Source organism: Ambystoma mexicanum, chromosome 7q, assembly GCF_040938575.1.
Source record: "Ambystoma mexicanum isolate Mex_15411 chromosome 7q, UKY_AmexF1_1, whole genome shotgun sequence".
Lineage (NCBI taxonomy): Eukaryota > Metazoa > Chordata > Amphibia > Caudata > Ambystomatidae > Ambystoma > Ambystoma mexicanum.
The window spans coordinates 962,313,048-962,340,026 of NC_090941.1; the positions used below are offsets into that span (position 1 = coordinate 962,313,048).

The 26,979-nt window shown below is 45.5% G+C and overlaps 1 protein-coding gene across 2 annotated transcripts in view; it reads left to right on the forward strand.

The window, feature by feature from the left end:
• Positions 1-1,986: 1,986 nt before the first annotated feature.
• THAP12 (THAP domain containing 12) overlaps positions 1,987-26,979 on the forward strand; it is a 142,661-nt gene continuing 117,668 nt past the window's right edge. Inside the window, exon 1 of one of the 2 annotated variants that reach the window (XM_069640047.1) lies at positions 1,987-2,295. In XM_069640047.1, the coding sequence (XP_069496148.1) occupies positions 2,207-2,295 (89 nt within the window). In that variant the 5' untranslated portion in view covers positions 1,987-2,206. Of the gene's footprint in view, positions 2,296-2,817; positions 2,889-26,979 lie in introns of those variants that run through there. The other variant, XM_069640048.1, reaches the window with a different exon arrangement.

Genomic DNA, 26,979 nt, shown 5'->3' on the forward strand with positions numbered 1-26,979 from the left:
AAACTTTACTCTGCATTCCAGATTAACATTTCCAGTATCCAGCCATTTTATTGTGAACAAAACAGAGTGGACAATAACACTGAAAAGATTAAATAACTATATAAAGGGTAGTGGGGTAAGGGGTTAAAATGGGTCAGGATTGGGTTGGGGTGGCTTTAAAAGGATGAAAAAAGGTGGGCTTGGGGGGTAGCCTCCCCAAATAAAAAAAACAAAAACAATTTGGTGGTTTTCGATGTTTTGTCTGCTCTGTTATGTAACCCCCCAAATAAATTAAAAAAAATCTATTCAGTGTTTTTTGATGTTATGTACCACTTTGTTTTTGTGGTTGGTAAAATCGCATTTAACCAACATTTCCATTCCCGTCTCAACTTCGGTCAAAACCGATGCCTGTGAATGCAATCGCCTGGTCAGCAGCTTACTCAACCAAAGTCCTAAATGCTGCCAGACCCTTCGTATCCAGAAACAGCTGCTTAACGGTGGCCTGAGCTATCATCGGCTCAAGGGTCGACTGCTGCAATGTCCATTTTGCAGGCACCTCCTCCGGCAACATCAAGAAACTCCAAACAATTCAAAATAATGCCTGACGAGCAGCCCTGAACATCCCAAGAAGAGAACACATATCAGAAGTGAGAAAGGAGGCCCACTGGTTTCCCATCCAAGTTTGCATCTCCTTCAAAACCCTCTAAATCCCCCACAAGTGCCTATCCGCCACAGCCCTGTGTATCTCTCTCAAAAACTAATCAAAGCACACTCAACAAGACTCACCAGAACACCATACACTGACCGCCTAGTCCTACCCAAGGTTATAAGCACCAAAGCAGGCGGGGCAAGCTTCCCCTACCTAGCAGCCAAACAACAGAACGCGCTTCCCTCCGCACCCAGAGCAGAAAAATCTTACTGGGTATTCAGAAAAGCACTCAAAACGCAGTTCTCCTTATCGCTAACCACTGCTGTAATCCTGAAGGCTCCAGCACACCCATTTACACTGTATTTGTAACCTAATGCTAATGACATGTTAAATGTATTTGTACCGCGCACCATCACTAAACAGAGTTGGTCCCCAGGCGCAATGGCGGATCTGAAAACGAGAAGGTGGGGTGGGTTAGTAGGTGAAGCAGGAGTAGGATAGTGAGAGGAGTGGTGTTCTGTTGGCAGCTTCAACTCGCTATACACCGGGTGCTGAGCTTTGGTGCGAGTGTCGGATCGATGTCAGTCCTTGTGTGCTGTTGGTGCGGCTTATGTGTTGTTGCAGTGTTGTGAAGTGCGTGCGGGTTGTTGTGCAAGAGGTGGTTGTGTGAGATAAGTCTGCAGAAATGCTGAGTTTTTTTGTTAGTTGGTTGTATGAAGTTTAACATGCTAACATTCAGAACCCTGTCCGAGTATGGCACTCGCCAATCCTCCCAGACTCATCAGGGTGGGCGAAGGGGTTAAGCCTGGAAGGGTTTTAGGTTTGTGTGAGGCGCTCCTTGTGCTCTTCTAACATGCTCTGTAACTGTTCTAATTGCTCCTCGCCTTTCTATTCTAGCGATCTCTGTAGGAGTTCTAATGCTGATGGATTGAATAGTGTGGGTTGGGTGTCTATTCTCCTCCTCGGGTGCTGGAGCTGGTTTGTACCTGTAACAGGACCACGATGCCTCTGAGCTGTTTGCGCGCTATACAAATGAAATAAATAAGATATACACTATTATAAAAAGGTAAACATAAGTAAAATGTGTTGCTCTAATTCTAGAGCAATTGTCCTAAATGTGGTGAGTTACAGCACGTTCTCCTCTTAGGTTAAGTTGGAGCTATGCACATTACGCACAATTTTGGAGTCTGGGCACGGTAGTGGCGCAACGCAAAAGTAATCCGCCCCCTCCCTCCCACTGTGAAAAGTTGTCATGTATGCTTCTAATAGAGAAATCTGCGTATTTCTTATATAAATTCGTCATGTAGTCTTTCCTCTGTGTCTATCTGACAAAAGGTTTGGTTTTCTGTCTTTCTTCTATGTCAGTGATCAATTTCTTCCCTGCCTCCAGTTGGCGCTCATTCCTCCAGGCCGCTCCGAGCACTGTGGAGTCGCCGCATCAGTGTGGCGGACCAGTGCCTGTCTGTCCCCGCGGGGGGGGGCATAGAGACGGAGTGTAAACACAGACCACCGTCCATGGGCCTACGATTTACAAGTTTTAGTGGTGTTAGCGCTCCCCTGGGGAGGTAGAGGGACACAATGCCCAACTTCTGCGCTGCGCCTAACTGCACTCAGAAAAGCACGCAGTCTGATTTGGCCTTCTTCAGATTCCCGCGGGACCCCGAGCGGTGAGACGTGGGGCTGTACCAATGGGGCGGGGGTGGAGGGCAGATGGTGGGCTGTACGCTACATATGTCGCTCAACACAGCTTGCATGAAAAACACGTCAGGGGAAACTGGTAAATATGCTGCGCTGGTGCAGGAATAACAAATAAAAAAAACTAGCGCTGCGGTGCAGGTGAGCCGCTTGGAAAACGCTGGTATCCTTACGAGACCTAGGAGGATAGTAAGCGATGACAGCCACGCATGCGTATTTGAAACACTACAGTCCAACCGCTACGCTGCCTATCACAGCGGTGTGCGCCTGCATGGCGGGCATCTTGGGTGTGGATGAAGTCTCGGGGCTGCAAATATGTTTCTTTCATTTTTTACTGACGCGCTAACTTGATAAAACGCTGTTTTATTGAAAACTCTATGCAGATGCCCCTACTTTAGTAGCATATAAATCACTGGTACCTGGTTATACGACATTGTGCCTTGCCCACTGTAACGTGGTAGGTGCATACGTGCCCACCCTACAGATTTAGGCAGTAAGCTACTGCTTTTTAAGCAGTCCTACTGCCTACATATTTGAGTGACAGATCCTACTGCTTTTTACAATGGTAGGTAATTTATGTGACACTAAGGCGGGCTCCAGGACAAAGCGTGCAGCACATTAATTAGTCTGTCTATACAGTGGACTGGTAGGTGATTACTTTGATTGGGCTCAGACCAATCCACTGTCCTGACAGCTCTTACCTGGACAACCCTTAGGTGAACCACCAGTGAAGGCAAGTGGCAGAGCGTACCACCATCACAGCATCTGCCTATCAGACTGAGGGTCGAATCCGTCTCCATATCATTCAGTGTTCAACTTGAACTGCTGGAATACATATGTATTGCCCAGGCTGCTGCTACAGAGCAGTGGCAAACGCTGCCTACCAGCTCTGTGTGATTACCTTCTGTGAAGTTAGATAACTGAATTTGGTGTTAATTTACCATTCAGAATTTTACATTTTTAACATTTGAACATCTTTCCATGCTGTGCTGTTTGATGGGTTGTGTATTTTAGAATGCTTCAAAGGTGCCAACAATGTATGTTTTGCAATTTCCTGTGATGTCATTGTTATGTGGATTATTATTTTTGAAACTTCAAAAATCCTACATCTTTTTGGCCACAGAATGTTGGCAAGTATGCAGGTGTGATAAGTGCTTGCTTTGTTATGAGGTTACTTGGAACCACGTAAGGTGTTTATCGTTATTATTACCCAACCTCATCCATTCGCAGATTTCTTACCTTGGAGTTCAATCCTACTCGCTATCAGAATGTTTGACTTAATTGATTTGAAATAAGCCTCATGCTTGCGAATCTTGTATTTTATCGTAAGGTATATATATATTAAACCATAACCAAATTCATTTTGTCAAAAATGTGCTTAAACTTTACACAATGAATTGACGAAATGGAGAAATCGGACAAGACGGGGGGAAGGGGAAGATGGAGAAAAAAAATATTGTATATACCGTTTCATACCAATGTTGGACCAAGTATGGTTGTGTTTGTTACTTATTGCAGTACTATATTTATTTACGCCACTGATACAATTAAACACGAATATAGAGCTTTTAAATTATGTATGAGTCCTGTATAGGGCATACTCGACAAAGTATTGTTGCGTTTGTTACTTATTACAGTACTATATTTATTTACGCCTCTGATACACTTAAACACAAAGATAGAGCTTTTAAATTATATATGGGTCCTGTGTAGGCAGTGCTCCAGATAAGATTTTGATGTGGGTGTATTTTATGCATGATTTTTCAAATTAGAGCGTAAATGCAAATTTAAGAGAGTAAAAATGAGTTTTCTCCTCTACAAGAGAGTAAAACGTATCCAACATACACCCAATGCATATGTAAAATCAGACCCGTAGCCCAAAAGAGTTGTAGATCAAAGTTGTCTGGCTTGGCTTTAACCACTTTATTACACTTGTGGAAAATATTCTGCCATAAAATAACTTACAAGTACCTGTTACTTACACAGCTTCATTTTCAAAATTCTAGAGCCTAGAAACTCTGTTAAGAACTACTACTATAGATTCAGACTGATGTATTGCCTGCAGAGGGAGTGTGAGTAAGCAATTGTTGGCATATGATTTACTTACAGTAACTTGCACACATAATCTTAGCAAAAGTCACAAACTGCTAATCTACCTTTCCCGCTGTCTGCTGCACGAAATTAATGTGGATCGCGAGACACTAGTTAGCAATATCACTTCAAATAACCAAAACGTGCATGCAAGCTGAATTGCATTATGGTCGGCATATTTATAGTTTTACTGGTTTATTGTTTGTGTACAAAGCCAAAAAACATAATTCTGGCAATTACTGTTAGGAAGAAATGCAGGCAAGTGCATAAGTTGAATACTGTTCCCAAAGCCCTACTTCAACACTAAGTGTGTGATCCTGGACAAATACTTTTATCACTGTGCCTTTTTAGCAAAAATAGAAATTGCTACTACAAGTGATTTATTTCCAATTAGTTACTACTAAAAAAGCCTGACTGGCCTCTGTTCCACTGTTCGACCTGTAGCATTAATAGTAGTGACCATTTATATAATGCACATGACAAAGTTTATGTCTCTTGGCTTACTCCTTGCTGCTTGTTTAATATAATTTCACATGAACTCCTCGAGTATTAAAGACTTGTCTGTACCTTCCCCCATCTTCTACTTCCATTCTAGGAGAGCAGTCTTGATTGCCCGATAGGTTTCCTCCTAGATAGCCAAGAATCTGCATCTCGGACATAACACACATCACAGCAAATTCAGCCCATGAACGCTAATCGCATCAGTGGTGGAAGTGGAAAAAAGGAACTAGTGGTCCTCTGGTTGCATCCAAAAAGGAGGGAGTAGGATGGCCGGACAGATGGGGTGGGAGGCAGGGTGGAGTATAGGGACAGGGGACCTGGATCACAAACCTTGGCTGAACAGTGAAGCAGGGATTTTAATCCACTCTGCAAATTTGACCACATACCTTCCAAGCGTTACTCAGTACACATAGTTTGGATTTCAAGGCCTACAGTAATGATGTCTTAAAGAGTTTAATTCCAAAAACACAATTTCCATAATAACACCACATGGCAACATGTAAATCCTTACATCAACATGTTAAGCCTGAATGGTAAGCTATTAGTGCCAACAATCTAGTTAACCCCACTGTACTTTCAGTGATTTAATAAAAGAAGTTGTGTAATACACTCGATATGGAGATTATTGCCCTCTGCTGCCATCTAGTGGAGGAAAGTATGCTTTTTGATGAAAATAAATACAGCGTAAACGGTACGCAGAAGAAAATTAAATGCTCCGTAATGGCTTTAATTACATGCGTATAAAGCCAAGATACGCACCTTATCTGTAGGGCTGTGTGTAGGGCATACTTGGCTTTACGGAAAAAAAACAAAGCGTTTCCTCAATTTGTATTTTTTGTATTCGTTTGACTAGCTGCCTTGCACGTACCCAAAATGTGCCCCCTCGCCAAAGGAATCACAATGTGAAAAGCTGCTCCTCTTGTTGGTGTTTAGCAATGGTAGTGAAATGTAGGGTTTGTAAGGCTCGCTTAGTTTGGACATTCTTTCAATTTGTATATTTGTTTGAATACATGTTACAAACTGTTGCAAAGATGGATCTTCCAGACACCATGTAGGTGGTACAAGCTCCTTTTATTAAGATGTAACAAGTATAGGAGCTTGGATAAGGTGCAGAGACCCAGAGGGGACCCACTGGCACCCACAGCCCAGGCTTAACATTCGCCAACTGCCTGGAGTGGAACCAGCTTTACAAGTACACATTCTAACCACTCACTCAACTTTCTCTCAGTGACCTCATTCACTCATGCATACAGGGAAAGAGGATTTGACACATCTCCCTCTTTTCAACAAACACAACCTGAAGCAAGCACCAAAAGAGATCTTGTGGCCAAAAATCAGACCTCATCAGCATGCCTGCATAACAAACCAACTTCCTGCCTCTCGGATCTTCGCCCTGCCATGGCCAAGCATTAGCCACTGCAACAACATTGGGCTACAAACAAAACAATCTGAACCCTCGTAAATAGTACAGAACACCTTTTACCTGGTCTGCCACCCATGTCTCGAGCCTGCCACTCTGGAACACATAACCAGACATAGGGGTGTATATACCCTGACCACGAGCCATACTGGAGCGACAGCAATGGCCAACAACACAACTTGACAACTGCAACGAATGGAAACCAAAGAAGTTCTGTTCAATTCAATCAACCACTTAGTCAAAACATACTACGAGGGAAAACCATTCACCAACACGCATACCACAAGCAACATCACACACACCTCTCCTTCTGGCACCAGAAGGAAAACAAATAACGAGGGGGGAAAACTGCGTAAAGCTCAGTCATTCACTCCTCAATACTTTCACAAATAAAAGGTGTCAGGATTTAATCTATTCCCCTTTGATTTATAGTTCCCTACAATACTATTTCCACTTGACCTTATACTTACACAGACATTTCTACTGCCTGTCTCACAGACAGGCGGGTACTCTCTTAAGGACGTGTTTAATTTTCCCCTCTCTAGGAGCAGGTGGGTATTAGTCAGAAAACTGGGGGTCAGCGTCCCTCCATAGCCTGGTTTGCTGTCCTTTTCATTGAAGAAGGCCTGGGGCTTTAGCTCCAGGCAGGCCTCTCTTCCAGTGTACTGCTAGTAATCCAAAAGGAAAGCAATAGATTAAAAACCCCTCCCTTTAGAAGTGGGTATAATTGGTCATTGTGTGTGATTGGATAATGTTTCCACACTAAACCATACCCTTTGTACTCATTGGGCATATTAATGAAGATGGCAGTATAACAGGAGTAACGTCTACGATTCGACCACGGCTGATTTTGCCGCGGCCGGAAAGTTTGCATGAGAAAGGTGAGAACTACCAAATGTTTGCACCTTTCTCATGCGAACACACTTACATACTATGGGGGCTGCAGGGGTTTCCCCCGAACCTCACAGTATAGTGAGTGGGAGTTGTGGGGGAAACCCCTGCAGCCCCCATTTTTTTTCCTTTTTTTTCTTTTTTGCTAGTGTTTTACTTACCTTTTGGTGGTAGTATTTTTCAGTCGTATTGCACGGTCGGACCTTTTTTTTGTAACTTTTTAATTTAAAAATGTTCTGGTCCGATCGTACAATACCACGTCTACACCCAATTTCCCTCCCATCTAATGTGATGGCATCTTGGATAATTCTACATCATATAATCAGGCTTTTTCTGAAACCTGTTTCTAACAGGTGATCATATCACTAGATTGCTCTCACTGAGGTGAATTTCTTAAGGCTAGTCTGATTTCGGCACATAACATTTAAGTGGGAGAGATTTTTATTTTTTTTACACTCTGATATTTTGCTGGCAAAGGTTATTTATCACCCAGTTGTGCCCCCTTGAGTGCACAACTAGGGCTCAGGGTGACAGTGGGACAGGGGGAAAGCAACAGTATGGGAGGGGGACCAAGAGCAAGAAGACATGGCATCAGGGGGCCGTGCAATGAGAAGTATTCAGTCTTGCCCTAAGCCTAGCCATGGCAAGGGCCAGCATGTCTGAAGTTATGCTGCTCTCCCCTGGGAAGCATCGACGTGTACAGTAAAACAATGAACTATGAAGACCACCACCTGACCTTTGCGGCTAGTTAGCTGGAAAACGCGTGGGTACAGCCACCTTTTGAATAATTCGGGTTCACTCCAATTGTTTGTATCATCAGATATTTTTATGCTGCAGGAGACTTGGTTAGACTGTTCCTTGGTAGTAGATGGTTTTCATTAGCCTCCAAGGGGGACCGAGGTAGACCATTTGGCGGCCTGGTTATTGCAGTACGAACTAAGTTTCGTTCCAGTTAAGTCCTTATGGATTCAGCGGGTGGAAGTCTGATGGCTGTTGTGGTGGACAAAGAGGGTGTGTTGGATTGGGAGCTGCTAATAGTTAATGTATATGTCCCCCCCCCCCGGGCACTAAATGGCCCGAGGAGATCCAAAATTGCCTAGAGGACTGTATTACCAATGTAAAGGATGGGGAGAGACAGCTGATAATTGTTGGAGGGGATTTGAATGCTCGGTGCGTTGACACCACTCTTAGAGCCACTTATAGAAATGTCCAGCCAAAAAGCATTATGCACCAAGGGAAAGGGAACATTAAAGGTGGGAAATGGATCCCTTTTTTTGGGTCTGTGTGATATGTGGATGTTGACTGGCAGGACGATGGGGGGGCTATACCAGGGGCGTACACCTGGAAAGGTAATAACTGTGTGGCAACCCTGGATTACCTGTTTGGTAACAATGCCTGCCTCAAACGGGTATAATCCTGTTCGTTAGTACTGAACATAGTGATCATGACCCTTTGTTATTGGAAATTGACATTTCTAGTCAGGAGGTGGAAAATTGTGGTGTCACAAATTTGAAGGTAAACCATGCGGGCAATTGGGTTCAGTGGACAGAAAATAATTAACTAAAACTCGATGGTATGTTGAGTGATCTGCCAAGTACTCTGATAGGTAAAATAGATGCCATGACTGTAGTAGGAATAGAAAAATGGATGTACCAACTCACCAGAAGAGTGGGTAAGGTTGGTAAAGTGGGTTTGGCTATCTGCAACAAACACTCCCATGGCTATGACAAAAACATACGGGATACAAAAAGAACTATGAGACGACAAATCCATATGGTACAGGTAAATGTCCTGAGACGGGAACCGATGTAGAGAGTTTAGCAGAAAATACCAGGACTGGCTCAGACGTTGGAAATTCTCAATCTGTAATGCCAACTGGCAGCGTATGATTAAAACATTACGTGGAAATTGTCCTCGGGCAATATGGTCTATATTGTCAAAGGCTAAAGGAGAAGTTAAAGAGCATATAGCCAACCCCATACAAGGTCAAATTTGGAAGGCTTATTTAGAAAAAAGAGGGGGTGAGCCCACACAAAATATAACACCTGACATTGTTGAGGGTGGTTGGCCTCTCTCCTTTACTTTTGAGAAGGTAAAAAAAAGCAATCCTTAAGTCGAAAAACTCCAGAGCCTGGGCCCTAATGGGCTGGCTAATGTAGTGTTAAAAAGGAATCCGGATCAGTGGGCTACAGTTTTTTGAGAGCTCTATTTGAAAAGGTTTGACAAAATCAGTATATCCCAGATTCCTGGTAGCAAGCGATCTTACTTCCTGTCTATTAAAAAAGGTGACAGGATGGTCCCTGAAAATTATAGATTATTACTATTAGATGTGACGGGAAAGATATTCGCAACTTTTATATTAGAGGCTATTCAACAATGGGTTGAGGAATCTAAGATCTTACACTACTACCAAACTGGTTTTCGTACCGGTTCTGGCACGAGCCATAACCTTAGGATGCTGGACTCATTAATCTGTGACACCTTGGAGACCGGTAAACAGACACTGTACTTAATTTCCCTGCACTTTAAAGCCGCGTTTGATACAGTGGACCGGCCTAGACTTTGGGAGAAACTTATCAAAGCCGGCTGCCCTTCATGGCTTATTAGTATATTGCAGGACCTGCATCAGTCTACAAAGGCGGCATTCAGACTTACGGATGACAGTGTGGTCAATGACATGGTAGAAATATGGAAAGGCGTCAAGTAGGGTTGTACCCTGGCGCCGACTCTGTATGATCTCTACATGTCTGATGTGCCGGATTGGTTAAATACAGAGATTGGGTGCTGCCCAAAGGTAGGGGGATGTCCCCTGCTTTGTTTAATATATGCGGATGACCTCATGCTTTTAAATCACACCTTTTTGGGTGTGAAATATATGTTTATGGCACTCTGCAATTATGCGTCTCTCAACAAGTTAACCAAAAATATGGAAACCAAAAATATGGAAAAGACTAAAGTCTTGGCCGTATCGGCAAAGAAAGTGTAAAGACCAGTACTTAAGTGTACGCTCAGAACAATTGAGTATGTGGATTCTTATCCATATCTAGGGTTAGAGATTGATAGTACTAAAACATACAGGCAGATTGTGGAAACAAAAAAAGTCTAAAGCCCGTAACATGACTCGATCTATCTTGAGATTCGCTAGGGATACGGCTGTGTATTTGTTTGTTTATTTATTTGTGCGCGCCGGACCCGGGGGTATCAGTGCGCAGGTGAAAAGAGAGCTTCCAGCTAAGTTACAGAAGTTACAGCGCAAAAGGAAAAACAACTTTCTTCGGCATAACAGGATGAAGGTAAAACAGTATAGTACATGTATAAGAGCATGCATAAGGAGACAACATATCATCATTTAGCAGACGTTCACATATTGGCAAGTCTATATCAGAGGTCCATTACATGCAGGCAGAGCTAGGTTAGTACGGTAGGAGAGTGTGGGTTACATATCTTTCGCAATGAGCCATTTAATTGTGTTCTTTCTGAATTTGTTAAACGTTTGGTCAGATCCAAGTGTGTAAGGTAGGGAGTTCCACAATTGTGCTGCCCTAACTGGGAAGCTGAACCCTCCAACAGTGATCAGTTTAAATCTGGGCACTAGAAGACTCTTGGGGCTGGCAGTTCTTGGCGGTCTGATGGAGGTTTTTCTAATAAATCGTTCTGTTAGGTAGCAAGGGGCTTTGTTTAAGCATTTGTGGATGAGGGAGGCCGATTTGAGGTTCACTTTTTCTTGGGTGGAGAGCCATTTGTGTTGTCTTCTTATTTCAGAGATGTGTACTCTTCTAGGAATACTTTTTTTTTTTTAAATATATTTATTATTTTCCGTATCTCAAGTAACAGGAACATCATCATTCGTAACAGAAAAGCATATCATAAATGACCTGAGAAAATAAACTCCCAACTCCCCCCTTCTTCCCCCCACCAAGACCACGGTAAGAACAAAGTTCCTCAAGAGTTCTAACAGACGTTCTGGTCGGTATCGCCATCTGGTTCCTTCTCAGGTGGCTCAGGATAGAGCAAGGGTACTGTTAGGGCCACCCAACGTTGTAGCTCGTCGCTAGAGTCCAATCTTTGCACCTGAATCGCCGTCTCCCATGCCGCCGTTTCAGCCTTGGTCCATTTTAAAAGGTCGCCCCACCATAAGGATATAGGCGGGCCTCTGGGGCTTTTCCAGCTCATGGCTATGCGCCTTTTGGCCGTGATGTATATGAGGTTTTTGAGTTTATTTAGTGGTTTGTTCTTCGTGCAGCGCTTAAACCTGCCCAGGATACATGCCGAGGGGTCTTCCACCTCAATGTCAATGTCCGTTCCGGCCACTCTTACCTTTACTCGTACCCAGAACTCTCTGAGCACTGGGCAGCCCCAAAACATGTGTGTCATACCAACCTCGGGTTCGCTGCATTTGGGGTAAAGTTGGGTGCCAGCGCCGATGAATCGAGATATAGCTTCTGGGGTGAGGTACGCTCTGTTGATTATATACAGTTGGATGAGCTGTAAGCGGGCATTACGGGAGATTTTTTTTGTGGTAATGGATAATGTCCCCCCAATCGGAGTCTTCGAAAACAAGGCCTAACTCAGCCTCCCATTTGTTCCGGCATTTCAAGTCATCCTTGGTAGAGCCCTGTAGTAGGGCTTCGTAGATACGAGAGGTCTCATGGCCGCCTTCAGCAGCGTTCAGGATCATTTCGATGCATACATTGTCCTCTATTTGCTCAGTAGCCTCAGGCCACCTACCACTCAAGGCCTGTGTGAATGCTCTATGCAGTACAAATTGCCCGGTGGGGAGACCAGTGGCGTCGCAGAGGTCGGGGAAGGCAATGAGTTCCTGTTCATGAAACAAGTCTCCCAGCGTGGCCACACCAAAGGGCTCCCATAGTGTGCGAGTCTCAAGGTGCCCCCAAGGTTGGTTAAACATGAGTGCTGCGACAGGGATCTGTGGGGAGTACGGGTCTTTAGGCCCTACCAGCTTACAGGCCTTTTCCCAGAGGCGTGTCCCAAGCTTGGCGAGGTAAGGGCAGTGTTCAAGGGCGCCCCCTCTAGTCCAGAGTAGGTCCCTGAGTAGTAGCTGGGGGAGGGCTGGCTGAAGAAGGCGTGTATCTATTGTGTCCTCGTCAGCCATCCACTGCACAACATGGCTCAATTGACCAGCGAGAAAATATAGTTCGAAGTTTGGGATCTTCAGTCCGCCCTTCTCGTATGGCCGCTGGAGGGTCTCTAATGCCACCCTGTGTCTGCCAGCCCCCCAAAGGAAGCCCCTGCAACGTTTATTGAGGTCCCTGAAGAACGAGGGAGGGATGTAGTAGGGAACGTTGGTGAAGGTATGCAGTAAGCGAGGGAGGGCTACCATTTTGAGGAGGCCCGCCCTTCCTGCCATTGAGAGCGGGAGCCGGCCTCATAAGTCCATAGACTTAGAAAGCGAGTCCTTGGCCCTAACGGTGTTAAGGATATGTTCTGTTGCGGGGTTCCTGTGTATAGTTATCCCTAAATATTTGAAGGAGGTTGCTTGCCATTTCAGATCAAGGGGAGGGAGAGACCCGTAACATTCACTGTGTAGTGCAGCTAGGGGGAAGAGGCAGGATTTACTCTTGTTGATTTGGATCCCAGTGTGCTTGTGGAAGCAGTCCAGAGTTTCCAGGATATACGGTAGGAGGTGTTCGGGGTCCTGAAGGTATAAGAGGGTGTCATCGGCGTACATGGAGACAAGGTGAGTGGCTCCGTTAATATGAATGCCTCCATCCCCGTATTCCTGTCTCAGGTAGGCCGCTACAGGCTCTGCAGCGATGATGTAGAGCATGGGAGACAGCAGACAACCTTGTCGGGTGCCCCTGCACAGGGGCCACTTTTCAGAGTAAGTTCTATTGGTGCGTACCCTTGCGGTGGGGTTAGCATAGACTAACTGCGTCCATTTCAGAAATACAGGACCTATCCCCATTTTAGCCATAGTAGCGTACAACCAGTCCCACCTCACCAGAATCCAAAGCCTTGGTGGCGTCCAGTGACGCCACTGCGAGCTTCTGTGGGCTCCCCTCTGTACTATAAATGACATGATGTAACCTGCGCAGATTTTCAGTAATGGAACGTCCGGGGACATAACCAGTCTGATCTTGGTGGATCAACAAAGGGATCACTGCGTAATCTGTTGGCAAGCAGTGCCGTGAGGATCTTGCAGTCTACATTCAACATAGAGAGGGGCCTATACGAGTCGCACTCGTCTCCAACCTTCCCTGGCTTGAGCAGGGGTATTATCACGGCCTCACTCGGAGTCCTGGAGGAGCCACGCTCGAAGGCCTCGTTATAGACCTTGGTCAATATGGGGGCGAGTGTGTCCTCATAAGTCTTATAAAACTCCCCGGGGAGGCCGTCAGAGCCCGGGGTCTTCCCAGCAGGCAGCGATCTGATTACCATCTTGACCTCGTCAGGGGTAATAGGTTCGTCAAGGGTCTCAGCCATGTGTGAGTCCAGCGTGGGCAGGTTAATGGCTTTGAGAGCATCCTCGATCTGTGTGTCAGAAGGGAGCGGGGTTTCGGAGTACAGGTTACAATAGAAGTCGGAGAAGACCGAATTTATTTCCTGTTGGGTATGCACAGTAGTGCCGTCAGGTGTGATTATGTGGCAAATGGGTGGTCTGGGGGTTTCCCTTTTATAAAGCCACGCTAAGAGCTTCCCCGGTTTGTCCCCCAGGGCGTGGATTCTTTCTGTGTGTTTGGCGTGACTTAATTTGCCCAGGGATTCCCAATGGGTCAGGCAAGTTTGTTTAAGTTCGGTGATCCTACGTAAATAATCAGGGGATGAGTCAGCCTTCGATTCCAGGGCCTTCAGGTCACTCTCAGCCTGCTCCAACAGGGCTGTGATGGATCTCTGGGCACCCCCAACCGCAGCAATCATTTCCCCCCTCATAACTACTTTATATGCCTCCCAGGTGGTGCTCATGTGTTTGATGCTTTTGAGGTTAAGTTGCCAATATTCTTCTGAGCTATCCCTAATGTGTTCTCTGAAGACAGTGTCGAGAAGGGCCTCTGCTCTCAGTCTCCATGTGGGTATAGGGGGCCTAGACGGGAACACCTCCCAAGTAATCAGCAGGGGGGGAGTGGCCCGATAGCACTCGCGGCAAATAATGTGCGTCAACAAATGCTGATTGATGTGTTTGGCTAAGAAATATGTAATCCAGCCTGGTGTGCACGGCGTGCGGCGGGGAGTAAAAGGAATAGTCGCGTTTCTCAGTTTGCTGATCCCTCCAGATATCAGAGTTGAAGCTGTTGGACCAACTTGGACAGGATTTTGGCCGGGGGGGATGGGCGATCGTGTTTAGTGTCGGATCTGTCCCGTGTAGGGTCGAGGGTGCAATTATGATCCCCTCCCCAAATTATGATTCTGTTCATGTAAGGGGTGAGCCGTGAATAAAGAGAGCGGAAAAAAACAGTTGCGTCATGATTGGGTGCGTAGGTGCTAATTAGACACAGCTCTCTGCCTTCAATAGAGCCACATACCACGACCATATTCCCCTCGTTGTCTAATTTGGAGCTAGTAAGCTTAAAGGGGACCGAAGGGGCTATCCATATTAAGACCCCTCTGGCATAGGAGGAGTAAGCGGAGCCTATCAGGGTGCCTCGCCAGGACCTGGACAGGGCTTCGAGCTTCTTAGCTGTCAAGTGGGTCTCCTGTAGTAGGGCGATTCCGACCTTGCATCTCTTGAGGTAGGATTGAACACGTCTTTGTTTTAACAAAACTATTCAGGCCTCTAACATTCCAAGTAACGATCTTGACTATGTCATCCATTGGTGCTGTGTGGGCAGACGGTTGAGGCTATCTGAACTTGAGGTCCGGCTGTTCCAGCATTGCGTATAAAGAGTTCCCGTGGTCTTGGTAATTTTAGTTCGTGGTACCCAACTATAACAGTAAATCCCTGTGTCCCCTCCCCCCTCCATGACACCAACATCCCGTTTCCCACCCCCCGATAACTGTAAACTCCCCAAACTTTGAACAGATCCAGCGGGGTTTCTCCCGTTATGACAGTCCCGTTTCCGCTCCGTTGGACCATTCATTGGTCTTCGGATGCCCTACGGGTGGGTAGAACTACCCAGAAAAAAGAGAAACTTCAGGGGTCAGAAGAGTGAACGAACTATCCTCGGTGTAGCTCGCTTAAAGAATCAATCTTGCTGCATTCAGAGTTTAGCCGCGTTGTTCCCATGTGTGTGTGGAGCATGACTCCATCCGTGGTCAGTTTGGTGTGGCCTGGCGCGGTCTGCGTCCTTTTACTTCGATGTCTGGAAGCTGTATCCCGTCCATCCATTCGCGGGCCTCCTCGGGGTTGTCGAAAAGGAGCGTTTTGTTGTTGTGAATCACTTTTAATTTTTCCGGGCACAAGAGCATGTAGCGTAATCCAGCATTTTTGAGTCTGGCTTTGGAGTAGATAAATTGCGCTCTTTTCATTTGGACCTGAAAGATGTAGTCAGGGTAAATGGCTATTTTTGCAGAACCCCTTTGAATTTGGCCACCGGATCTGGAAAAAGCTAGGATGGTCTCCCTGTCCTTGTAGTTGAGCACTTTGGCAATTAGTGGCCGGGGTGGAGCACCGGGGGGGTGGTGGGGGGTGCCTTGCAAGGGATCGGTGGGCTCTCTCGATTGTGAAGCCTTGTTTGAGTTTTCCGGCCCCTATTTCCTGTAGGAGGAGATTCTCTACATAGTCTGTCGGGTTCGATCCCTCGGTGCCCTCCGCAGGCCTAAAAGTCTAATATTGTTTTGGCGCGCCCGCCCTTCCGCCTCCTCGGCTCTGTCTTCGAGGTTCTTCATTCTTTGCTGCAGTTCATCAACGTCCTTAAGGAGCTGTGTTTTGGCAGCCGTGTTTTCCTGGACCTGTGTTTCAAGTGCGTCAGTCCTGCCTGCAATGGTCCGTACATCCTGACGCAGTAGGCCCAGATCGATGGCCACAGCGTCTATTTTATTTTCCATTGTTGTCTGTAATGCCTTGATGGCTTCGAGGAGTTGGGAATTGTTCGGTTCGTCTGCCACAGCAGAGGGGTCAGGTAATGCCTCAGCAGTGCTCTTATTGGCAGTGGTTGGGCCAGCGGACCCCCCGGCAGTGTATGTCTCCATGGTGGTCTGGCGCTGTTTAGATCTCGCCCCTTTTGAGGACATGTCTGAGGGGGCACAGGGAGCCTAGGCGCGCCCAGGGTATGTTGCGTACGCCTTGTTTGTGGGCCACTGAGGCGACTTACTTAACGGGCCGCAACGTAGCTGCTCCCACCGTGGTGGAGTGCCAGAGTTAGAGCCCCGTGGGTGTGTTCTGCCGGGGAATGGAATCGAAGTGGAAGTCTATTATGTCGGTTTATTCAGTGTGCCCTTCCTGTGAGGCAGGCTTATAAACTGGCCAGTAGTTGTGTATGCCCGTGCCTGAGGGGCTGTTAGCGTTGGGGTTTTATGTCCAGCACATGGGCAGGAGGACCCCCTTCAGGGGGTTGGGCCGAATTCGCCTTGGTGATGGGCCCAGCGGGAAGTCGCCGTGTGCGTGTTTATTCCGAGTGCACAGTAATGTTCCCCCTCGCTGGGCTGCAGTCTAGGCCCTCCGTTCTGGTGACTCCTGGAGGGGTGCTCGCCAGCGACACCGGGGAGATGAGAAGGAATTCCCCCTCCCCCCCGGGTGCGCCCCTAAGCACCGCGTATCATCGCGGCGGGGCTACTAACCTCACTGGTCCAACGTTGCTCGGGACCGGGTCAGCACACCACGATGCAGCCTGGTACCGCGGCCGCACCGCTATGCTTGTCGTCTTCGAGGCCTGCAGCGGAGCACCTCCTACCCAGCAGGGCCGCTCCACGCCGCAGGCAGCCAGCGCACACGGGCGCGCCGCCACAGACAGCGCAGCCCGCACTCCTCCCCTGGTCTCGGGGCACACACAGGGGCCCCCGTCTGCTCCGCCGTCCCCAGGGGCTCGATCAGCAGCTTTCCTCACTCGCGTGCCGTGTTACGCGAGGTCCCGTACAACGGGCGCCATTTCCAGCTCGTCGTTTCGCTTCCCTGCTGCCCGGGAATTACACTGCGGCGAAAGTGTGGACAGACCCAGGAATCGCAGTAGGTGGTGAGGGCGAATGCAGGCACATGTAGAGACGCTTCGGGATGATTTAGAAGCTTAAAAAGCCGAAATGGCAGCAAATCGTGGACACATCTAGCGGAGCTCCACAAGGATCGGTCTTCTTCACATGGCGGTTAGCCACGCCCCCTCTTCTAGGAATACATAAGGCTGCCCTAAGCGCATTATTTTGGAGCACTTGTATTCTGTTGATGGTTGTTTGTTTGCCCCTATGTAGAGAGCATTACAATAAAAGTTTTGATAGGATGAGGGCTCTGGATTGGATTAAGCAACTGTCAACTGATAGGAATTGTTTTCCGGCTCGTATTAATTTACATGTGAAGGCCGTAGAGGAGGCCAGTGAGTTTACCTGTTTGGTAAGGGATAAGGTTGAATCAAGGTAAAAACCTAGGGTTTTTACTTCTCTAGCGGCCTTGATAGTATTCCCATCAATAATGAAGGTCGAGTAATTAAGGTTGAGTTTTGAAATGCGAGCTGCAGTGCCCAGGATGATGAGCTATGTTTTGTCAACGTTCAGACATAGGCCATGGGTGGCCATCCATGCCTGAACGATGCTATAGACTGTGTTCACCATAGCCAGATCTTCCCCATAATCCCCAGTTAGTGGTGATTAGGAGAATCTGGGCATCGTCTGCATAGTTGGGATAGGTGATACCCAGGTTGTCAAGATCGTCAAAGAGTGGCTTGGTGAAGATATTGTAGAGTGTTGGCGAGATGCATGATCCCTGGGGCACTCCACAAGTAATAGGCATCGGGTCTGCTGCCGCCGATGGGGAGAAGACCCTCATAGTCCTGTCACTAAGGAAAGACTGTATCCAGACTATAGCTTCCTCTGAGAAGTGGGCCGCTGAGTCCAAGTGATTATACAGGACTTTATGGTCCACCAAGTCAAAGGCAGCTGAAAGGTCTAGTAGGAGGAGAAGTGCTAATTTTCCCTCATCTCCTAGTGAATCTATTTGGGCCTTTAAATCGATAAGGGCTGTCTCTGTGCCGTGTTGAGGTCGGAAACCAGATTGGCGTGCGCCTAAGAGAAGGTTCACCTCAAGGAAGTTTTGAATTTGGGTATATGCTACCTTGTCTAGGATTTTTAGTAGGAATGGCACCGTGGTGATAAGCCTGTAGTGTGTGGGTATGTTGGGGTCCAGTGTTTGTTTTTTCAAAGAGGAAGTACCCAAGATTCCTTTAGGTTGCGCGGGATGGTGCCAGTGGTGAAGGAGGTGTTGATAAGTTTGGTGATGAAGGGGGCCAAATCTCTAGCAGCGTCCTTGATCAGTTGTGCTGGGCATTGGTCACCTTTGCAATTGGATGGTTTAAGCGCAAGAATCGTGTTCTCTACCTTGATCACGGAGACCTTAGATAAGTTAAATTGAGTACGTTTTTTGGGTTTAGACTTTGGTATTTTGTTCGGGAGAGTTTGGGTTTGAGCTGATAGAGAGGCTTTCTTTAGAGCAATTTTATTTTGGAGGTTGGCCACTTTGTTAGTTAGTGCAAACTGAATGTCAGTGCACCAGGTTTTATCTTTAATAGAGTCATCCTGTACTGCAATTGGGGTTTCCAATTCTTTTAGAATAGAGAAGAGTGCCTTCATGCTAGAGTTGGCTTGTGTAATCCTGTTATACGTTTCCTGTTTGGCCAAGATGATATCCTTTTTGTATTGCGTTGAAATACTTATTAGATTGGTTTTATTTTCTACAGTGGGATGTAGATTCCATGCCATTTCACATTTTCTTTTCTGTAGTCTTATGTTTTTTAGGTGGGGTGTAAACCAAGAGTTGAGGTGCTTTTTCGGTTTGCTATTCCTATGTTTTAGTGGAGCAATGCTGTCGAGAGCGGTAGTCATAGCCTTATTAAATTCCTCCACTAGGAGCCTGGGTCAGTATGGTCTGGGAAGGAGTTAAGAATAGGTAGGATATGGGGGAGGATATTTCAGCTGTGATATTTTTCTTGTTTCTAGTTAATGTAGGTAAGGCGAGAGGAGGTATTGGTGCAGTAGGTCTTTTAGTATTGAGAGTAAAGGAGATTTGGTGGTTGTCAGTCCATATTTGGGGGAGATGGATGTAATGGAGAGGTTGCAGTTGTGACTGGCAATCCAATCTAGAGTTCTCCCTTTGGTGTGGGTGGACGTATTCACTTTCTGAGTGAAGCCTAATTCTGTCAGGATGTTAGCTACGGAAGTAGCCTGGTGATCATTAATATCATCATACCCTAGGTTAAAATCTCCTAGCACTAGGGATTGTGAGGATAGGTTTTTTTTAACTTCTCTGAGATAACAGTAGTAATATCTTCAATAAAGGTGCTGCAATAATAACTTTGTATAAACAAAGTTTCTGCCCGACAGTGCTCTATGGATTAGAGGCACTGGCAATGGCTGATCTAAATTGGCTAGATATTTTGGAGGGCAAACAAAGGTTGAGGCCCAAGCCTTCGGTTACAGTACAGTATATTAGACTTGAATTTGGCTTGACCTTGCTTAAAGGGGAGCTTTTGAGTAGACGAGGTTTACTATATATCAAAACTCAAACTAACCCCAGATGTAAACATCTTAGTTTATTGGCTGTCTCTGGCCAAGGAAAAGATAGCTTTGGCAGTTTGGTACATGGCCTGTTCAATGATCTGGATTGGTATCCCGATTATGCAAGGGGTATGTCATATGAAACATTGAATAGGGTTTTTTCGAAAAACGTTAGACAATGGGACTGGGCTGCTAACTACGGACATGTAGAGTCTTTACATAGCTTTATACATTTGGCAGGTGTTATGCATAGCTACCTTCAGCCTCGAGTATATCTTAGACAGTATCCAAATATTTAAGTGCGTGAATTCAGACTGATGCTGAGGATAAATCGGCTACACATTCTTTCCTTAATTGGTCCACAGTTGGGACTCCCACAGAAAGATAGATATTGTTGTATGTGTCAGAAACCTGAATGTCATGAGACTGCTAAACATATTTTTACAGAGTGCAGAACAATTGGCCCTGAATACATGACTCTGTTGGGGCCTTTTGTGCATGAGTATGAATCCATTAAGAGTGATCATTTTTGGGCCTACTGTCTTAACACGGATATCCAAAAGGTGCATATTGCTATGAATCAGTTGTGGGCAATCATTAAAAAAGGCTAGATAGGGTCATAAGAATGAAGTGAATAGAAGAGTAAATTTGTCCCTGTTTTTAAAGTTGAATCCTTGATTAATATTCAAATGTGGTGTAATGCATAGGTGATTTGAATTGTGATTGTTTTAATGAAATATTGTGTTTTTGATATGTAATGTTTATGCACTTTTATGTTTTGTAAAGTTTCTTTGAAACTAAACAAATAGATAATAATAATAGTGCATTTTTGTAATTTGTTTAACAAAATATCAGTGATATTTACAGTTCCTGGCCTGGTAACAGCCATCTGATATTGGTTCCTTTTGAAACCCAGTGCTAGACCTTTGACCCCGAAAAGGTGGTTGTCATGGGACTAGTGTCCAACTGCTTTTTGAAGTTCCAGTTGCTGGCAAAGGTTATTTATCACCCAGTTGTGCCCCCCTTTGAGTGATTCCAGCCGCTGCCTGTCCTTTGTGTCAGACATCAGTTCTCCGGTGCGAATTTCATTTTACTGGCTGATGGGAAGATTTGATGATTCGAGGCAAGACCACTGCTCAGAACCCATTTGTTGTATTTTTAGGGTATTTTGGAGAGGGCAAAATGGGTTGTTAATAAGTAGCATTTGTTTTGCCCTGGAAGGCCTGTTTGCAGAACAAAAGCAAAACATCTGGTCCTTTGGTGGTCCAGGCTGAGTCATAACACTTTATAGATCAGCTTCAAAGGCCCTGGAGCAAGACACCCCTGTCTTGTAACTGTTGGTGGTAAGAATGTAATTTTTTCTGTTCAGGCCATGTGCTGTGGCTGGGTGCAATGTTTGCCTTCCAGGATCAAAGCTGATATTTATGCTGCAATTGTTACTTTAAATAGAACAACATTATTGATGTTTTATTTGTATCGCGCTCGTACACATGTGTTTCAGAGCCTTTTTCTTTGCAATCTCCTGTCAAAGACTTATATATCAATAAATATTGCTTTGTTTCAGCATTATGTCCAAACGCTTGTTACATGCATAAAATATACAAACATCAAATGATCATAAAAATATAAAAGTAGAACACAATTCCATAATATTTAGTCTCCCCATGATTCATTTCTGGTTGAGTTGCTATTTTTGCACAAGGACCCATCACACATAAAATTCATAGGTGTCCCATGACTAACTCAGTATATGTTCATGACATACCAGCACGATGCATGACAACATAATTACAATTCCATATAAAAAAATTAAAATACAACAATTGTCAATAATTCATACATCGATAAAATCCAGAAGCAATAAAGTGCAGTACCTTTAAAATAAAACTAGATACAACAACATGAAATTAGACTATGATCAAAGAGCCATTATTCCCTAGTGTATTCATAAAACGCCATTCAATGAGGTGTTAAGGGAGACTAGATAATCTTTAATGTAATTGTTTAATTTTGGCCAATCTTCTCTTCCAAGCCCTATAAAGGTAGTTGGCTACTGAATGAACAGCCAAACTATCCCTGGATAGTGACAGCATAGGGCCATGACTTGGACGGTGGTCCTAGCAATTCTTTTTGGAATAGAGGTTTTAAGTATCTTTCCCTCAGGTGAAGATACTCAGAACAAAACATACTTATTTTACATATCCCTGTATGTTTCTTTATACAAAATCAGATTCTCAGTCGTGTAAAGGGACACGCACAATGCAGGGCCCAATTCATTTTTTGTAATGAAATGCTGTGCTTTTCATCCCAGAGTGTACTGTTCTCCCTTTACTAAAAGGTTGCTGGATACTTTCTGTTACTGGTAATATTTATTGTGTGCTTTGTCAGCTATTTTGGACATATTCTTGTTGTAGATGGGCTGCTTACATCACACATTTCTTCACACACGTATTTTTAGATGCAATGCACAGGCTGCAGCGCACATATATTTGTTTTAAAATTCAGCTCTTTTCTCTGCATTCTTGTATATAGTGTATTAAACTGCTTGTCTTTTTTCTGCATGTCCTTTACTTCGGTATTTATATCCACTCTGTTTCCATCTACAGTTTGACCCCTGGGTTGGTTTCTATTAAGATGAGATAAGAGAAAGATATCTGGTGCCTCTGTCTAGTCCCTTGGATTCTTACCTGTCTCGGTATATGGTTGCCAGTTTTACCCTTCCACTGAATACAACAGTCTCTTCGGCACGCCCTAGACATCTGCTATATTACATTTGTTTAGAGTAATCTGCTATCAATCCCAAAGGCTTTCCTTCCTCTCCCTGGAGATCCCTTATATTCCTGTACATCCTTTCTTTTGATCAATCCTTTGGACGCAGTATATTTGCTTACGTTCTATTTCTGTCTCTTGCTTACAGCCAGCTCCTGAACCTGAAGTTCCTGTCTCTACGTATATCAATCTGTTATGTACCCTGTTTCTGTTATATACCAAGCGTTACCTCGATCGCCCCTTATCTACAGCGTGTACTCTGACCTATTATCTTTTGACCTGTGCTCTTGTACAGGAGGGCAAGATGACCACCAACGGGCCCATAGGTCGGTGCTCACCCTCTAGTACTTGTAAGACAAGATAGCTGCACCATGTAAGGGATGGGGTGCAGGATTCACTTGCTCCAACACGACTCAATAATGAGGACTCAGTAGGTTGGCAAAGGGAAGTCCTTTTAATGACAAGTACATCAAACAGGGAAGCAGTTGGGAATCAGCATTGTTGTGACCACCTGTCTCGCTCCAACTTCCTCGAACTTCAGGTGAACAGTAACTTTTATGCACCAATCTTGTCATCATTGACGTCTAATTCTACAAAACTCTTCATGCAATATAATTGGTTAGGAAAGGTAACTTAAGTATAGGTGCTATATCTGTATATGATAATGGAACATGCGGATTGGATCGAGTGGGCGTTTACACCCCTCCCTCTACATCACACGTGATAGACGTCACTGCAAGTACGCCGTCTCATTGGTTCTACGATATATAGGATCCCAGATAACTTGGTCCATTGTGATTGGGCAGGTTACACCCCTAGACATAAATCGCCACTTTTAAGTAGCAGCATGCAGAATGGACACCCAGGTGACTGGTGTCCCAAGTTTCGCCCTGCCTCCCTTCCATCAATCAGTATCTTGGGCTATGTGTCAATTAGTTGGCTGGGTATGGCCTCGAAACTGTAGCCTCTTATCAGGAAAAGTTATGGCATCCTCGGGTTCTGGGTGACATCAGGCGGTGGTACCTCTTCGCGCCTGGCTGATAACGTGCTAGTTCACCATGAATCCGCTTCAGTTTCCAGCTTTTAGTATATTTAATTCTGTTTCGGCCTCGCCACCTGCATGGGCCCCCCTTATCTTGACCTTCATGGTGCAGGCTGGTATGCTCTGAAGTTTGAGTCTTGTTAGCTGACGCTCTCCTCCCTTTCTCTGGTTGACCTCGATTTCCTAGGCATGAGCCGCTCTTTGAGTTTCGATTCCCCTCCTTCTCTTGCCTCTGGCTGGGTTAGGAAACTTTGCTTGTTAGGCCTCTTGCAGCATGGGAATATTTCTGCTTTACAAAATGGAGTCGCACTTGTACAATGTGCCTTATTGAGGTAGATATATGGTTAGCGCTTGCCGCTCTAATCTTCTACTAAGCATTGCAAGCAGTATCGTTTTCTTTAGCCTCTTGCGTTCCAAGCCTATTTGCACACGTTTAACTGGTCAGTTGCTTCCATCTTGTCTCGTAGCAACGTTTCCTTACGTTTTAACATTGTCTCTTCTCTGTGTCCATTACATTTATTTTCGTAGCTACTCGCACTGGCGTGCTTGTCATCGATTGCCGTTTTTGTTCATTCATGAGTCTGTCCAGGCCCTTGTGTCATTTCCACTGGCCTTCCATTAAGGCTCTTTGGGTCTCTTCATGGACCGTCTGTAGGTACTCTTCGTTTCGGATCAGCGGCTGGTACGGCTGTCTGATAGGGTACCGTGCTGCCCAGGGTTGTCTGGTTATGGGCGCTTCAACAGGTATGGATCTTCTGATGTACACTGGGCAGAGGCCCAGTGCAGCTCTTTGTTGGTTCATTTGTTCCTCATATGTCACATACCTTGGTGAGTACTCTCCTGGTACCTTGAAATGAGGGGTAGGGGTGCAGACCATGTCTGGGACCTCCTCTACACCCCCCCCCCTTTGGTCGGTTCATCGACCACTTCTGCGATCTCCTTTGCATTTATTTCCTTTGATTCTTTGTGGTGCCATGTTCATCATCTTCAGGGTTTGTACATGATGGTGTGAATGTGTGAGTCTTCGGGGTCCATATTTTTATCACCCCTTTCAAACTCCCTGCCGTTTTCACATGCTCATTTCTGTTCCAGGTCATTAGCTGACATTGTCCATTTGGGCTGCAGTAGATCCATTTTCCTTCATACCTTCTTCGTTTCTTAGGATATGTGAACTTTGTTCCTTCTGGCGCAAATTTGCTGGCCTTCACAAAGTCTCTTATTTCTTCATCAGTCAGGTCTCTGGGCTTCCACCCTTGTTCGACATCAGCCATTAATTTCAACCCTATGGCTTCCTTCACAGTTTTCTGGCACTGTGCAATGATTATCTTGATAACACAGGATGCTAGCAGTAACGTTGCTAATAGTGCTCCCAGAAACTTGAATATATCTGCCATCCATTGTGGGACCCACGAGAATAGGTCCCCAAACCAGCTGTCATCGTCCGCTACATCATTTTCATCGATCATCTGGTTTTTCTAGGTTGTCAACATACTTATGGCTTCTGTTAAGGTTCCGTTCTCTTCATCGTGCGATGGTACAAATGTGCAACATGATTCTCTGATTTTTGCACAAACACCTCCATCCATTTCTGTGATCATGTCAAGCACATATCTGTTCTGGAGGGTCATCAGTCTGATTGCTCTCAGTTCTTCTTTTGATCGCGTTAAATCCTTTTATAGTGGTATTGATGGTCTGCAATAACTCCCATCTGGTTATCAGCAACCATTTAGCATTCACTCCAATTTGGATGTGTGGCAAGAGCATCGTGGTGAACACTGTTGAGGTGAGGCTGAAAAACCTGTGTTCGTATGGGATTGCATGGAATGCCTCTTCTGATTTGGTAGAAAAGTAATTTTCTCTCTTCATCCTGGACACCAATTCCACAGATCTCCTTCTCCGTAGATGAGCATCTGCTTTCAGGAAACTGTCCAACTTCAGGTAATTCTTAGGGATCACTAGCGCAGGAACGTGGACGTTCACCAGTGTGCATATGCCTCCCCAGTTTTTCGGTAGTCTTATGTATGCCTTGTGGTCCATAATAACTGCGGTTCCTTGTGTCATTCCTGGGGCTTCAAAGATTTGTCCGCAGTTTACTTTCTCTCCCATCTTCCTCGTGGCATTATTTCGGAAGCATAGTTTTGGGCTTTTCAGTTGTACTATCTGCCGGGGTCCTCCTCTGTCTTCGACCCATGTCAGCAGCTTTACCAGTTTTGGCCATAGAGGTTTGCACAACCTCTGTGAATTCTCTATTGCTTCTTGGCAGGCTCCAAAGACCATCCAAGCTTGGCAGATTACTACTCCTTCTTCTCATCCGTCTGGGGAGACCACTGTTCCCCCAAATCTGCATTTGGCCTCTGTTCTTCCAGGTCTGAGCCTCTTCTGCAGTTTTTCCTTGAACGTTCAATCTTGGGTTTATTACCCAACGTGTTCCTGATCCTTTGCACCAGGATTCTCGTATCTGATCACGTAATTCCTTGTGTGCGCCCTGTTTCTTGTTTTAATGTCCTGGACGTAGCCATCTTCATCCGGGTAATCCTTTTCGTTGGCCCATATCAACGAGAGGTGTCTCTTCCCATAAATTGTCCTCTGGTGTTGCATATTGCTACATGTGATATACAGTGTGCGGTGGGTACATTAATTTCTACAGCCACGAAGATCTTGGATTGTCCCATGCTATATGGTAGGAGGGCACAGACGAAGCATTCTCCTTCTGACTGTCTCCGTCCTACTTTCTTCATGTGCTGGTACCATATGTTGTTTCCGGGGTGGGCTGTGCTGTCCAGGTAATCGTTGAGCTCATTGTTACCTTCATGCAGGCTTCTCTTGATTCTCTGCGTTCCTCTGTAGTTTGCTATTACTATGTCTTTAAAAGCATCTGTGCTGCTTTTCCACTCTGTGCCTCTTGGTAGGGCAGACTGCCTTGGCTGTATCGCAGTGGTAGGAGAAGGTTTTTTGTTTCTTTTCCTTTCCTCTTGTAATCTTCCATAGAGGTTCTCTAACCGCCGTTGGCTCACCACTCCCCAACGCGTGGCCGTGTCGTAGGTCTGGTGCTTGCAGGTCTGAGCCTCTTCTGCAGTTTTTCCTTGAACGTTCAATCTTGGGTTTATTACCCAACGTGTTCCTGATCCTTTGCACCAGGATTCTCGTATCTGATCACGTAATTCCTTGTGTGCGCCCTGTTTCTTGTTTTAATGTCCTGGACGTAGCCATCTTCATCCGGGTAATCCTTTTCGTTGGCCCATATCAACGAGAGGTGTCTCTTCCCATAAATTGTCCTCTGGTGTTGCATATTGCTACATGTGATATACAGTGTGCGGTGGGTACATTAATTTCTACAGCCACGAAGATCTT